Genomic DNA, 13,396 nt, shown 5'->3' with positions numbered 1-13,396 from the left:
AGGAGGTTTAATGATGGGACCACACCTATGGAGCATATTGCAAGGGTACAAGTCAAATCTATCAAGTATAGAACACAAATGTCTTAACACTGTGATTAAGTAAATGAGGTGAAAGCTCTGTTAATTAGTAGGATGCAAGCACTGCAATTTGTACAAATAATCAATACATTGAACCCCACAAAGGCATAAATCTATTCATGATCTATATATATATCACTTAATAAAAAAATAAAAAATTAAAAAAAGAGTTACTCCATTAAAACCATTATTTAAAAAAAAAAGAATATGAAGAATGAGGGTCAAAATCTAAATGTAGTATTTTAGAAAGCATGAAAAGGCCTGGTGATATTATTGATCCCCTGAATTCCCCAAATTCCTATTGCAAGCTTTCATTAATTTGAGAGAATAGAAAAATTAATCTGAAAATTTTCGGGGTAGACAGAATCTTATCTTTCTCGTGAAACAGCTTTATTGCCTTTCTTCCTTTTTATTGCCCCCCCCAATACATGTTCAAAAATATGTGGTACATTTGTTTAATGTACTATTTATGTCTGTGTCTTTAGGGAAAACATAAGTAATAAACTAATATAGAAGTGAGGATATTTCTAGCTTGAGTGGTCAAGAGTTCTTTATGAAAGAAGTTCTATTTGAATTGAGCTGTATAATTGTAAATTTGCCTTTAAATCCAAAAAGACTTTGAGAGCCAAGGAGAGTTTTGTGAATTTTTCTCATAGGCCCTAGAACCAATGAGGGTGTCCAGAAGTCATGTTTTACTACAATAACTTATCGGATACTAGCATGTAAATTGTTTGGGACTAGAAGACTTAAAAATACATTTATTGCAATTATCGAGTAATAAGTATTCTAGAGCCCATGCCAGGATCCTTTTGGTAGTAAAGAAAAGAAAGATAATAAGGTGAGAAAAATAAAGGTACAATACGTGTTTAACCTTGGTGAATTTTAGATATAAAGAAGAAAAGTGAAGAAAAGTAAATATCAGCTTTTATTTTTCAAGCCTGGCTAATTAAAGAATTATTGTAGGTGAGAAAGAATAGTTGAGGGTAAGTGACAATAGTAAATTAAGACTATCTAATGATAATAAAGTAGCAAATAAGTGAAAATTTGTGATTCAAATATGGTTATATAATGTTATGGTGGAGAAATTAGGTGAAGTCAATTTTTACTGCTTACATGATTTTGTCTCTTAGTGCTTTATGGAATCTTGACATATCATGATATAGCTAATAATTCTAGTTCCTTTTATAAACCAGCATCAGACAAGATCTTTTCCAGTGTTCTAGGAAAGGGTAAAATTTAAAATCAATATTTTCTATTTTGTGCCTATCATTTATAATTAACATTATAATTTCCTATCTTTATTAAATTTTTTTCTTTAGAAAATAACACATTATTTTCCAAGTCATATATTTCAAGAAACATATATTTACATAATTAATATTAGAAATGCTGAAAATCGCAAGGGCAACATATTTGTAACTATAATTTGCAATATGCAAAATAAAGAAAATCGAATTATTATCTCTAATGCCTTTCTTCTTTATAAAACCAAAGAGAACTTGGATAAACATATTGGGAAATTGTTTTAACAAAGTTTTCTGCATATTAAGGTATACCTGGTTTTATTTATAGCCTATAAAGTTTTTCACCATATATATTTGATGAAAGATTTTGATTGAAACTTGATTAAAATCTTAAATCATTTCACTGATGCAACCAGCTTCCTTATAAAAGAAGTGATGACTTTTATAATTACATATTTGGGAATTTGAAATGATATTTTAGAGTAGAATAATATAATTAGCTGTGAAATAGCAGCTAGAACAAGTTTTATACATGCATATACACACACACACACACACACACATACACAGAAATGGAAGAACTTTTATTGTACAATTTGAAAGAGGAAGTAGTTCTGATTTAATAGCTCAGAATTTCAACTCTACTATGTTGTATGAATTTTTGCCATATATTAATTGCTATTAGAGCCATTGTACGTTCTTATAGGTTCTCCCATCTAGTGAGAGTTTGTCTTCTCAATACAAAACTGAGATTCCATTCTGTGTTTGGGGTCCTGCACCCACTTTCAGGTTGCCTTTTTTTTTCCTTTCAGCATTTTGAATTGAAAGCCTGGGGGCCCCTGCGCTTCTCTACAAATTCTACCATTCAGATGTTTTCCGGTTTAGCTTCCTATCCCATTTAGATTCAAAATATGGCATTTTGAGAAAGAAGCTTGTATTTGTTGGCAGCCATTGCTCTAGTATGACTTTGATTGAAGTCCCATTGATGGCAATGGAGGCTAGAATGTTCCCTGTCCAGGACCCTGCCCTGTGCTGAGAGTGTGAATTTACAGTGTGGGGAGGGGACTTCCTGGTGTTCTATGGCTCAGGTCCTTGCTGCATTCTCTTTTCAGTTCTGCCTGTTCAGGCTCCTCACATCCAGAGATTAGTATACAAATCTCCTCTCTGTTCTCCTGAGTAACATGGAGTCCTGGGGGTACCTACAGGCCTGTCCTCAGGTTCCCAAGGAGAAATCCCTCACTGTGCCAGCATATGGCATAATGCTTAATAAGCATATGGTTCTGAGTTGCTTATTAAATGTTTGAGCAGGTTTTAAGTCCCTCCACCTCAAGGTGTGCCCTATTCTGATGGAGCAGTTCTGCAAGTAGCACCTGGGAGGGCCAGTGAGCAGGGAGCTACCAGTCTGAGTACCATTTAGTCTGCTACAGGGTTTAAAGAAGAAAGATTTGAGCCTGGCTCTCTGCAGAAGCCTTGGTGTAGTGTATACACCAACAGAGGGGAAGAAGCGGCTCCGGACTACCCTGGACCAATCATCTCTCTTGGCAGCCATGAGTAGGGGAGAGACAGGGAGGAAAAGAGTCTTAATGAAGGAAATCAGCACTCTAGTTGTCTCTGCCACTGTCTCTGAAAGTCAGTTTGTCCAGAATGTCCAGGCTCTGGAGTCATGCAGATCTCGTGGGACCCCCTGGCCTCTGTGGCTCCCACAGTTTGGGCTGGAGTTGGGAAATGTTTGTATGGGAATTGGTAGGTAAAAGGAGGTGCCAAATCAAATCACAGGAGTCAAAATGTAACAAACATGAAGAAAAGTTTATTTTGCCCTGGGTGCAAGCCAGCTGAGATCAAAAGGGACGTCAGGAATGTTAGGGAGGGCGGCAGTTCTTTTTATGGCAGCTGAGGGGCAGCTGGTTTACAGACAACTCTTTCTCATCAAGATGCCAAGGACAGCTCATTATTAGGACTCTCTGGGTCCTCTCTCCAGCTTCTCTCCTCAGGGCATCAGAGGCTTGTGATGTAAGCATAGTTCTTATGGGTTTGTAACTGGACTGGTGCAAGGAGGCAACAAGCCTGTGGCATGTCTCCCTTATTTGAGTTGTGTCCGCCTGTAACAGAGTCTTACAGAATAGTCTTTTCAGATCTAAGATGGAGTTAGCTTGGCCCACCTAACAGGAAGGAGCAAGATGAAATCTGAAAGGCTGATGCTCCCTGGGAAGGATAAAGGAACATGGTGGTTGGAGAATCAGTATGGCACCTCCTGTTTTGGCTCAGATCTGTGGCAACAGGAAGTGACCCCAAATGAGCAGGCAACCTGGAACTTTGTTTTCAAGAAGTTCCCAGTTCACTGGCAAAGGCAGATTTTGGGCTTGTGAGGTTGGAAAGGCTGTGCAGCAGCGCAGGAGCCTACAGCCTGCAAAAGATGTGAGGGAGAAAGTAGGAACCTCTGCACCCCAGCTTTCTTTGGGCTTATGCCTCTCGCAGGTTGATTGTTGCCAGCATTTTATTTCTTCTTGTTTTGCTCTGTAACTTCTTCCCATGGAATCTCTGATAGGTGCTGGTCCCTTTCTCTCAGAATTATACCTGCTCTATGAGGTTTTATCTTCTTTTTCATCTAAAACTCTTCCTTTGTAAGACAATCTGGCAACTGATGTTTAGACATCTTTTCTCTCTTTCCCTTTAGGATACAGTTTTTAATGTTCTGTGTTTCTTTGAGTAACTGACTGCCCATTCAAAGGCTAGCATTTACTCCCATGACCTATATTGATTTCCTAGCTAATAAATAAGACCAGGAATATGAAAGTCAAATATTTTTATCTTGTTGTTGGGATCTAGATTATGCTGTATAATGTGGAATTTTTCTAAATAAAGAATGGTATTCACATACTGGTCATGAGTACAAAAAGACATGCTAAATGTTAACTGTATCTGCTCTCTATGTGCCTTCCCTATTTTCTGTGATGATAAGAGATCACCAACAAAGATGTTACAATCTTATGTAAATATACTGTTTTCCCCTAATTTTTTTTTTTTTTTTACCTCATTTAGGGTACTACCTAGTGTGTAAGTATTGTTTAAATAATTGTTAGTAGATAGAATTTCAGATTTGTTTTACTAATCATTAGCCTAGAATGTTTACTTGAAATATTAATCTCTTGGTCAGATAAAATTAGAATTGAAAATGAGTAAGATGAGGTCAGAAACATCAATGAATTAGACAAGCAGGGAATAACGTTTCAGAGAAGTATAACTATACATAGGAAGAGGTAATCACAGACAAGGGTAGTATATATTCAATTGATAGGAGAGCCAGTTTATCTAATGGAAGTTAAAGTAACTTTCCTAGAGGGACCAAGCTATTGTTGAAAAAAATTGATTGATCAATGATGCAGTTTCTTGTCTTTGATTCAAGACATTGTAAAAAAAGAAAAGATTCTTATGGGCCCATAGTCAAACCTACTTATCACACTTAGTCTAGGCACTAGAAGAAGGAAAGGTGGTGACTAGGCAGAGGATAATGGGAGGCAGAAAGAATGATAGCTCCTAATAAGAAAATTAAAATATATAGCAGGCACAATCAATACTGAGTACTCTGGGTGTGTTATGTGTTCACTTTCCTTTCACATAACCGCAGAGACAATTTCAAAACATACACAAGTCCTGATACCAATATTGCTTATCCACAACTTACCCTTACTATATATACTCTTGATGCTACTGGTATATCTTAGATGGCTTACCCATTATGATAACATTTAGTGTTTAATACTCTACTCAAACCAGAAATGTGGCATTTTGTATGAGAATCTCCTACTCTAGTCATATCAGTACTCTTTGTGATTCTTTGAAAGTGGAAGATAACTTTATGAGCATATGCAAAAGAAAGTATATTTTATAAAGTATGGTTCCTAGAGAGATTTCAAAAGCATTTTCTCTCAGTATCCAAATTTGTTTTATTTGAAACTTTAAAATAGTCCTTATTTGCTCAAAAAATGATTCATCAGCCTTTTATTTTTTTGCATTGAAATTAGTATGGAATAGTAAGATTTTATTCCATTTTATAATAATAGTGAGGTTATCTTAACACACTGGAAACAGATACCAAGTTTTTAAACTAATTTAACCTTCACAATAACTTTATGACAGAAATGCTATAATCTTCTTACTTTACATATGATGGAACAGAATCAGAGAGGTTAAGTGATTTTCCTAAGGTCACATAGCTAGTAAGAAGCAGGTATTTGGAACCCAGGAAATTTAGTACTAGAGTCTATACTCTTAGTTACAGTAGTCTTCCTACCTACCAGGAAATCATTAAAACTTAAAAATGTTTGGTCATTATACATCATATATATGAATAGATTTTGAAAGAATATGTTATTTTAAAATAATTTGAAAATGAGTTTTTAAAAGTTTTATTGAAATAATTAGCTAATTGTTTAAGGCATTAAGTATCTAACAAATATAACATTTATGTTTAATTTAGTTTAAAATTATTACTATATTGACAGTTATTAATATCCATGTTGGTTCATATTGATTAAAAATGTTACTTTAATTACAGATCATATAAAGAACCATAATTGATGGAAGGAGAAGCCTTTTAACTTAATTGGAATCTACTAAAAATGAAATAAGCAATCTTATTTTGTAGAATAAGTACACTTACACAGAACAGTATAGCACAAGTAGTTTGCTGCTTATGAAAACAGATTATCATTGCTGTCATTTCTGCATGAAATAAAATTTTTATTAGACTTGAATATGAGAGTTTGATCTATATCATGAAGGGTATTTTTAAAGAATATGGTCCTAAATTTTAGAATTCTATTTATTTTACTTTAATTGTGATTAGTCAACTTACACTTTTATTAGGAGGGCATAAATTTAGAAATCTTCTTTTAAATTTCTATTTTTAATGACTAACAAATATTTTTGTATTTTTCTGTTTGAAAAATTGCTTAATATGAAAATCTATCTTATTGAATATTTTTTATATAAAACATATTTATGCACATTCATTCATATTTTTTCCAGGGTGTTCCACCACCAGGCCGCTACGATGTGCAAAAATCATATGAGATGTCCCAAGTTAAACATAAATACATGCCACCTCGTAGTTTAGTAGCCAAAAGGAAACATACCTCTTTTCTTAGTGCGGCACCTCGATGCCTGGGAAAATTGCCTGATGGGCCAGGTAAGTCTCGATTGTCTTTTTAAAGCTATGGGGGGAAAAGCTAAGGATTCCATATTAAGACAGTTAGTCATTGATAGGTTCTAAAAAACTGTGACTTTAAGCAATATAACATATAATAAAATCAATTTTTTTCTCATTGTTGTTAATAATGAAATGATGTTGAACCAAACAATGTTATTTGAGGACTTGCTGTACATTGGTTTGCTTATATACTTGACGTTTCCAAGAACTTATCCATCATACTTTTTTCCCTTTCTTTTTTATTAAGTCAAATACACATAGATCATGAATACATTTATGCATATGTGCGGTACAATGTGTTGATTTTTTTTTTATACAATCTGACGTGGTTACATCAAACCAATGAACATAGCTTTCGCCTCATTTACTTGAGTATTGTATTAAGACATTCATGTTCTACACTTGACAGGTTTGACTTGTATCTTTGCAATATTAAGTGAGCATTTATCATAATTGTAAACACCCTTTATGTTGACTACGCTTCTTTTAAGTGTGAAGGACAAAACCAAAAAGTAACATTCTCATTTGCTGAAAGATTTTAGATATATTTTTTTCAAATGTAAGATTTGTTAGGGTTTTATATTTCTTAATTTTACCAAAGGCAATTTTACCAGTTTTACTAAAGCTAATAAAGCCACCTAGTGTTTTATCAAGGAAGAAGCCAAAATTCACAAAATGTTAAAATTGTTAAAGGAGAAAAGACACTTTACCTTGATTTGGATTGTAGTGTCCAAACCCTGGGCTATAGACCCTTTCTAGTGTGTGTGGCCTGTTAGGAACTGGCCCGCACAGCAGGAGGTAAGCAGCGGGCCACTCAGGGACATTTCAGCTTTATTTACGGTCATTCCCCATCCTTGGCATCACTGCCTGAACTCATCGTCCTGTCACAAGCAGCAGCAGTAGATTCTCATAGGAGCACAAACCCTACTATAAACTGCACATACAAGGGATGTAGGTTGTGTGCTCCTTGTGAGAATCTAGTATTTGATGATCTGGGTGGAGATGTAATGTGCTTGAATCATCCCTTAAAATTGTCTTCTGTGAAACTGGTTTCTGGTGCCAAATGTTGGGGACCACTGATGTAGAAAATATACATCATGCCAGTTGCATGAAATTATTTTTATTTTTCTCAAGTATCAATAAAGCAGCTTTTATCTGAAAAGGTAAACATTCATTGAGTGTTTAAAATTCTAAAAATAATTTTGATCTTAAAAATTTGGATTAGTTCTACTATTAGAAATGGCATTCTTGGTCTAAAAATGAATGCAATAACTCTTACTGACTGTGAAGGTAAATCAGAAATCAGTTGGTATGCTGTTTTACATAGAGAAACTAGATAGAGAAGAGGAACAGGAATAGTATTCAGAAGCAATTTATAAATGTATTACCACTAAGAAACCAAATCATTGTAATAAATCTTTGTAAGAATATGAAGGAAAAATGAAACAGAATGAAGAAACATTTTTTCAGAGGTTATGATGATACTCTGAGAATGGAACCTGTGTAGCAAATACAAACACTTAGAGAGCCTGAGATCCATAGAGGCTTGCTTTGGTTTTCATTGTCTTTTGAGAATTAGACATACTGACAACTTAAAGACCCATTTTATGTTGAAATTAAACTTTTCTTATTGTTTTTTTCTTCTCTGGAGTTATTAAACTATTGTTAATTTTGTCTAGTTTTAGCTTTGCTATAATTCAAACTGTTTTGGAGTGTCCCTGGCTACAATCAGTACGTGGTCACCTAGGGAAATTAGTTCTTTGAAGTGCCAGTAGCATTACCATCATCAAGCACAATCAATCAAATAACAAATAAATACTTATATCAAGGTCTCTTGAAGTAGATTATGTTGAGCTTCATATTTCCCGATTTTTAAAAAATTTCTCTCATATTTACTTTCCTCTGAATAAAAATCCTTGTAGAGGGAATGAAAAATAAAAGTTTAGGTTAAGCGCCAAGATTGACTTTGTGACATTAATTTCTATTTTCCAAAATTGGGATAATATTCATCACCTACTTGTGTCTCATGAGAATACTAAATAGTTAATAAGACTATGTTTCAAAGTAATTTTCAGAACCTTTGCTCTTTTGAAGTATAAAATCTTACCATAATATGAAATGTGTTTCTTCCTAATGTTAAGCCCCCAACTTAGCTTCCAAAAGAATTTGAGAGGTAAGGGGAATGTCTTCATTATGAAGGCAGTTGTTATTTGGAAGTCAAAAATATAGTAACTGTCAAAGTCACTGTATAATGATTTTGTCCTGTGATTAAATGAATATTTTATCAAATTATTTAATACCAGTAATTCATCAAGTTTACCATTCTGCATCTTAAAGTGGCCCGTACTTCAAAGGAATAATAACAGAAATCCCACATGTCTCTATAATGAACACATTAGAAGAAGCCATATGGATTTCTGAAGCTATTATCATACCATGATGAAATTTGATTTTCTCTGATGTACAGATACTGTAGTGATTATAGAATTGTTCATTATTTTAAATTTAATCTACTATCCTAAGGTATATAGTCCAAAATATAGGTTTTACATAGATTTAATTATGCCTAGGGCCAATTCAATATTGTGCTTATTTTGGTAATTGAAGATTAACTTCTCTTTGTCTTTATTCTATTATATTAATCCAATCAAGGAAAATATATTCAGTGTGACGTTATCAACTCTCTAAATAGATTTCTAATTTTTAATTGATTTTTACTTAACTCAGTTTTTATTGATTAACATGGCAAAGAATTCTTGATTATTTTAAGTATAAATATAACTAATGTGGTTTTCTGTTCTAAAATTAAAATAGCAGATTTCTGTTTTCAGTTTTTAATAGCATCTGACTTTTGGTAGAGACAAATATGTGGATATCTTTGGTTTTTTTTTTTTTTTAAATCATTATGGGGGTGGTGCATGTGGCTCAAGGAGTAGGGCACCAGCCCCATATGCTGAGGGTGGCAGGTTCAAACCCAGCCCCAGCCAAAAAACTGCAAAAAAAAAAAAAAGGAAAAAATCATTATATAATCAAAAGAAATAGTGGTATTAGTTACATTTGTTTGTATCAGTCTTTAGCTTATGAATGATATTCTTTCATATCATATATTCTTATAAATAAGAGAAAATGTTTCTTTATCCAGTTATTTCTCATTTAAATATTGGTAATTTTGTTTTATATTAATACCAATGGAAAACATCTTTTTTGGTTGATGTAAAGTTTTTTATACATCAGTTATAATTTTCCTATAGTATTATGTGTACACATATGTATTATACACATATAATATATGCATGTATACATTGTACATATTGTACACATAAATGAAATTTAAGATTATTTGACTTAATTTGTAGAACATGATATGCATATTTGTTATTTAAGTCATAACATTGCTAAGAATTAAGTACTTTTCTCTATAGAACCTAAAGAAAATATATTTTGTTATATTTCTATATATAAAGTAATTAGAAAATTAAAATAGATTAATGAATATCTTACATTTGTAGGTAAGAGTGTTAAGAACTAAGGTTAATAAATATATGAATAATTTTCTTCTCATGAGAGTCACAAACTTCTAGGACATTCAATTACTCCACTTTTTTTGCATGTATTTATTTCAAATTATTTTAGAACTTCTACTATCAAATCTTAAGTGGTTTTCTTTTAATTATAAATGAAGTCTTTTTCTTTGCATATATTGAAGGAGGATAAAACTCATTTTCATTAGTTTAAACTAAAGAGGGAAATAGTATATATGTAATCAGTATACTATATAACATTAAATGTTGTGTGACCAATAAAAACACATTAGAATCATTTAATGAAGAAATTATTAAATGAGGTGTATCACATTATAAAGCAATCTCCTCTTATTACACCAAATTTTAGTTCGTGGATATGTAAATGATTTTGTGATTGATCTAACCCAGGTAAAGTAAAATTGTTAACTGGGGAAGTACTTAAACATTACTTTATCTCTTATAATGGCCTGTGTTGGGGGTTGGGGTAGGAATGCTCAGCAACTTCAAAAAGAAAATGGGTAAAAATATCATTAAATGTGGAAAACTGAGAGGTCTCATATGTTACATGGAAACATAACTGGTACCAGTTTTTCTCAAAGTCAAGTTAGCAAAATGTTTCAAATATGCATGTTATTTGACCCCAAAATTCTACTTCTTGAATTACCCTAAGAAAATAATTAATGCTATGGCCATAATTTAAACATTAAGGATGTTCAGCAAAGAACAGCAATAATGAAAAGTTTAAAATGTCCTAAATGGAAAGAAAAATGAAGTTTAGTTCATTTTAATACATCAACTGAGTTAAGTCCTATGATAATTGTAGAAATTGTATATATATATTTATTTAAATTTGGGAAGATCTTGTTAACAAGATAAGGTTCATCTATTCAGTCACTTAACAAGTATGTGCTGAAAGTCTCTTATGTATTAAGGACTATTCCAGGGACTTTGATGCAGTCCTGAATAAAATATGAACATTCTTCTTTCACAGAGCTTAATTTCAGGTATAAGTAATATTTAATAAATGAAAGAGATTTATAAATTAAGAGAAAGAAATAAAAAAGAAAAAAATGAAAAGTTAGAAAATAAAGAAAACCAGGTGCTTATACATGTTATGTGGCAAAATAAGATGGAGAAGGAAGATTGGAAGTTTTGAGTAGTTTGTGCATCAATTTCAAGTAATGTTATCATTGAGAAAATAACATAGAAATACCTTGGAGATTTTGGTAGGTTTGGCTCCAGACTACCACAATAAAACTAGTATAGTACTAAAAGGAGTTACATGAGATTTTTGGTTTCCCAATATATATGAAAACTATGTTTACACCATACTGTAGTCTATTAAGTGTGCAATAACATTATGTCTAAAAAAATGTATATACCTTTTGAATTACTAGAAAATGCTAACAATCATCAGAACCTTCAGTGAGTCTCAATCTTTTTTGTGGTAAGAGATTCTTGAGTCAGTGTTAATGACTGCTGAGCGATCAGGGTGGTGGTTGATTGCTGCAGGTTGGGTTGGCTGTAACCATTTTTTAAATAAGACAACAGTGGCTTGGCACCTGTGGCTCTAGCAGTTAGGGTGCCAGCCACATACACTTGAGCTGGCGGGTTCGAATCCAGCCTGGGCCCACCAAACAAAAATGATAACAACAACCAGAAAATAGCTGGGCATTGTGGTGGGTGCCTTTAGTCCCAGCTACTTGGGAGGTTGAGGCAGAGGTTGCTGTGAACTGTGACGCCATGGCAGTCTACCAGGGGGACAGTTTGAGGCTCTGTCTCAAAAAAAAAAAAAAAAAAAAAAGACAACAGTGAAGTTTGCTGTATCACTTGACTCTGGCTTTCACAAAATTTTCTCTATATTTCTCTTAGCATGTGATGCTGTTTGAAAGCATTTTACCCGTAGTGGAATTTTTTTCAATCTTTTCCAACAATGCTGCTGTTTTATCAACTAAGTTTTTGTCAGTTTCTCAATCTTTGTTATCTCAACAAGGTTCACAGTATCTGCTTCAGGAGTAGATGCCATGAAACCACTTTCTTTGCTCATCCAAGAGAAGCAACTCCTTATCTGTTCAAGTTTGATCATGAGATTACAGCAATTCAGTTGTATTTTTAGGCTCCACTTCTAATTCTATTATAATTTTCTTGTTATTTCTATCACATCTGCCATTACTTTTTTGTTGTTGTTGCAGTTTGGTGGGGCTGGGTTTGAACCCGCCACCCTCGGTTTTGGGGCTGGCACCCTACGCACTGAGCCACAGGCGCTGCCCCATCTGCCATTACTTTTTCTACTGAAGTCTTGGAACCTTCAGAGTCATTCATAAGGATTAGAATCAACTTCTTCCAAACTCCTATTTGTGTTGATATTTTGACCTCTTCCCATGAATCATGAATATTCTTAAAGGCATCTAGAATGGTAGATTCTTTCTGGAAGGTTCTTAATTTATTTTGCACAGATCAATCAGATGACTCACTGTCTATGGCAGGTATTTTCTTATAAAATGTATTTCTTAAATGATAAGACTTGAAAGTCAAAATTACTCCTTGATCCATGGCTGCAGAAGGGATGTTGTGTCAGCAGGCATGAAAACAATATTTATTTCCTTGAATTTCTTGTACATATCCATGAGGTTGCTTGGATGACCAGGTTCAAACCATGAAGTAAACAGATGTGCTATAATCCAGGCTTTGTTGTTTCATTTATTGAGCATAGTCAGAATAGATTTAGCATAATTTTTCAGAATGGTACATAGCAATAAGCATTAGAGAATGGTACATACTGTAGCAATAAGTACTGGCTTTAATTTAAAGTCATGAGCTACATTATCTCCTAACAACACAGTCAGACTGTCATTTGACTCTTTGAAGCCAGGCATTGACTTCTCTTCTCTAGCTATGTAAGCCATAGATGACATCTGCTATAGTTTGGGTATTTGGCCCTGTTTAAACCTTATGTTGATCCCCAGTGGTGGAGGTAGGTCTTGGAAGGAGGTGTTTAGATCCTTCATGGATGGTTTGATACCATCATTGTGGTAATGAATAAATTCTTCCTTTCCTGATTTTTGTGAGAACTGGTTATGAAAAAGAGTGTGGCATCTTGCTCTCCTCTCTCACTTCCTTCCTCTTGACATGTGATGCCTGCTCCCCTTTGCCCTTTACCATGAGGGATACCTTTCTAAAGCCCTCACAAGAAACTAATGCTGGCACCATGCTTCTTGGATAGCCTGTAGAACTGTGAGTCACATAAACCTCTTTTTTTTTTTTTTTTTCAGTTTTTGGCCAGGAATGGGTTTGAACCTGCCACCTCCATGCCCTACTCCTTTGAGCCACAGGCACTGCCC

The 13,396-nt window shown here is 33.8% G+C and overlaps 1 protein-coding gene across 1 annotated transcript in view; it reads left to right on the top strand.

Annotated features, from left to right (window-relative positions):
- STPG2 (sperm tail PG-rich repeat containing 2) overlaps window positions 1–13,396 on the top strand; it is a 448,474-nt gene that overhangs the window by 161,246 nt on the left and 273,832 nt on the right. The window contains 1 exon segment of the mRNA XM_023518401.1: window positions 6,351–6,510. Coding sequence (XP_023374169.1) covers window positions 6,351–6,510 — 160 coding nt within the window.

This window comes from Otolemur garnettii, unplaced genomic scaffold, assembly GCF_000181295.1.
Source record: "Otolemur garnettii isolate 467f Iridium unplaced genomic scaffold, OtoGar3 scaffold00137, whole genome shotgun sequence".
NCBI lineage: Eukaryota > Metazoa > Chordata > Mammalia > Primates > Galagidae > Otolemur > Otolemur garnettii.
This window is presented reverse-complemented; position numbering and strand designations above follow the sequence as displayed.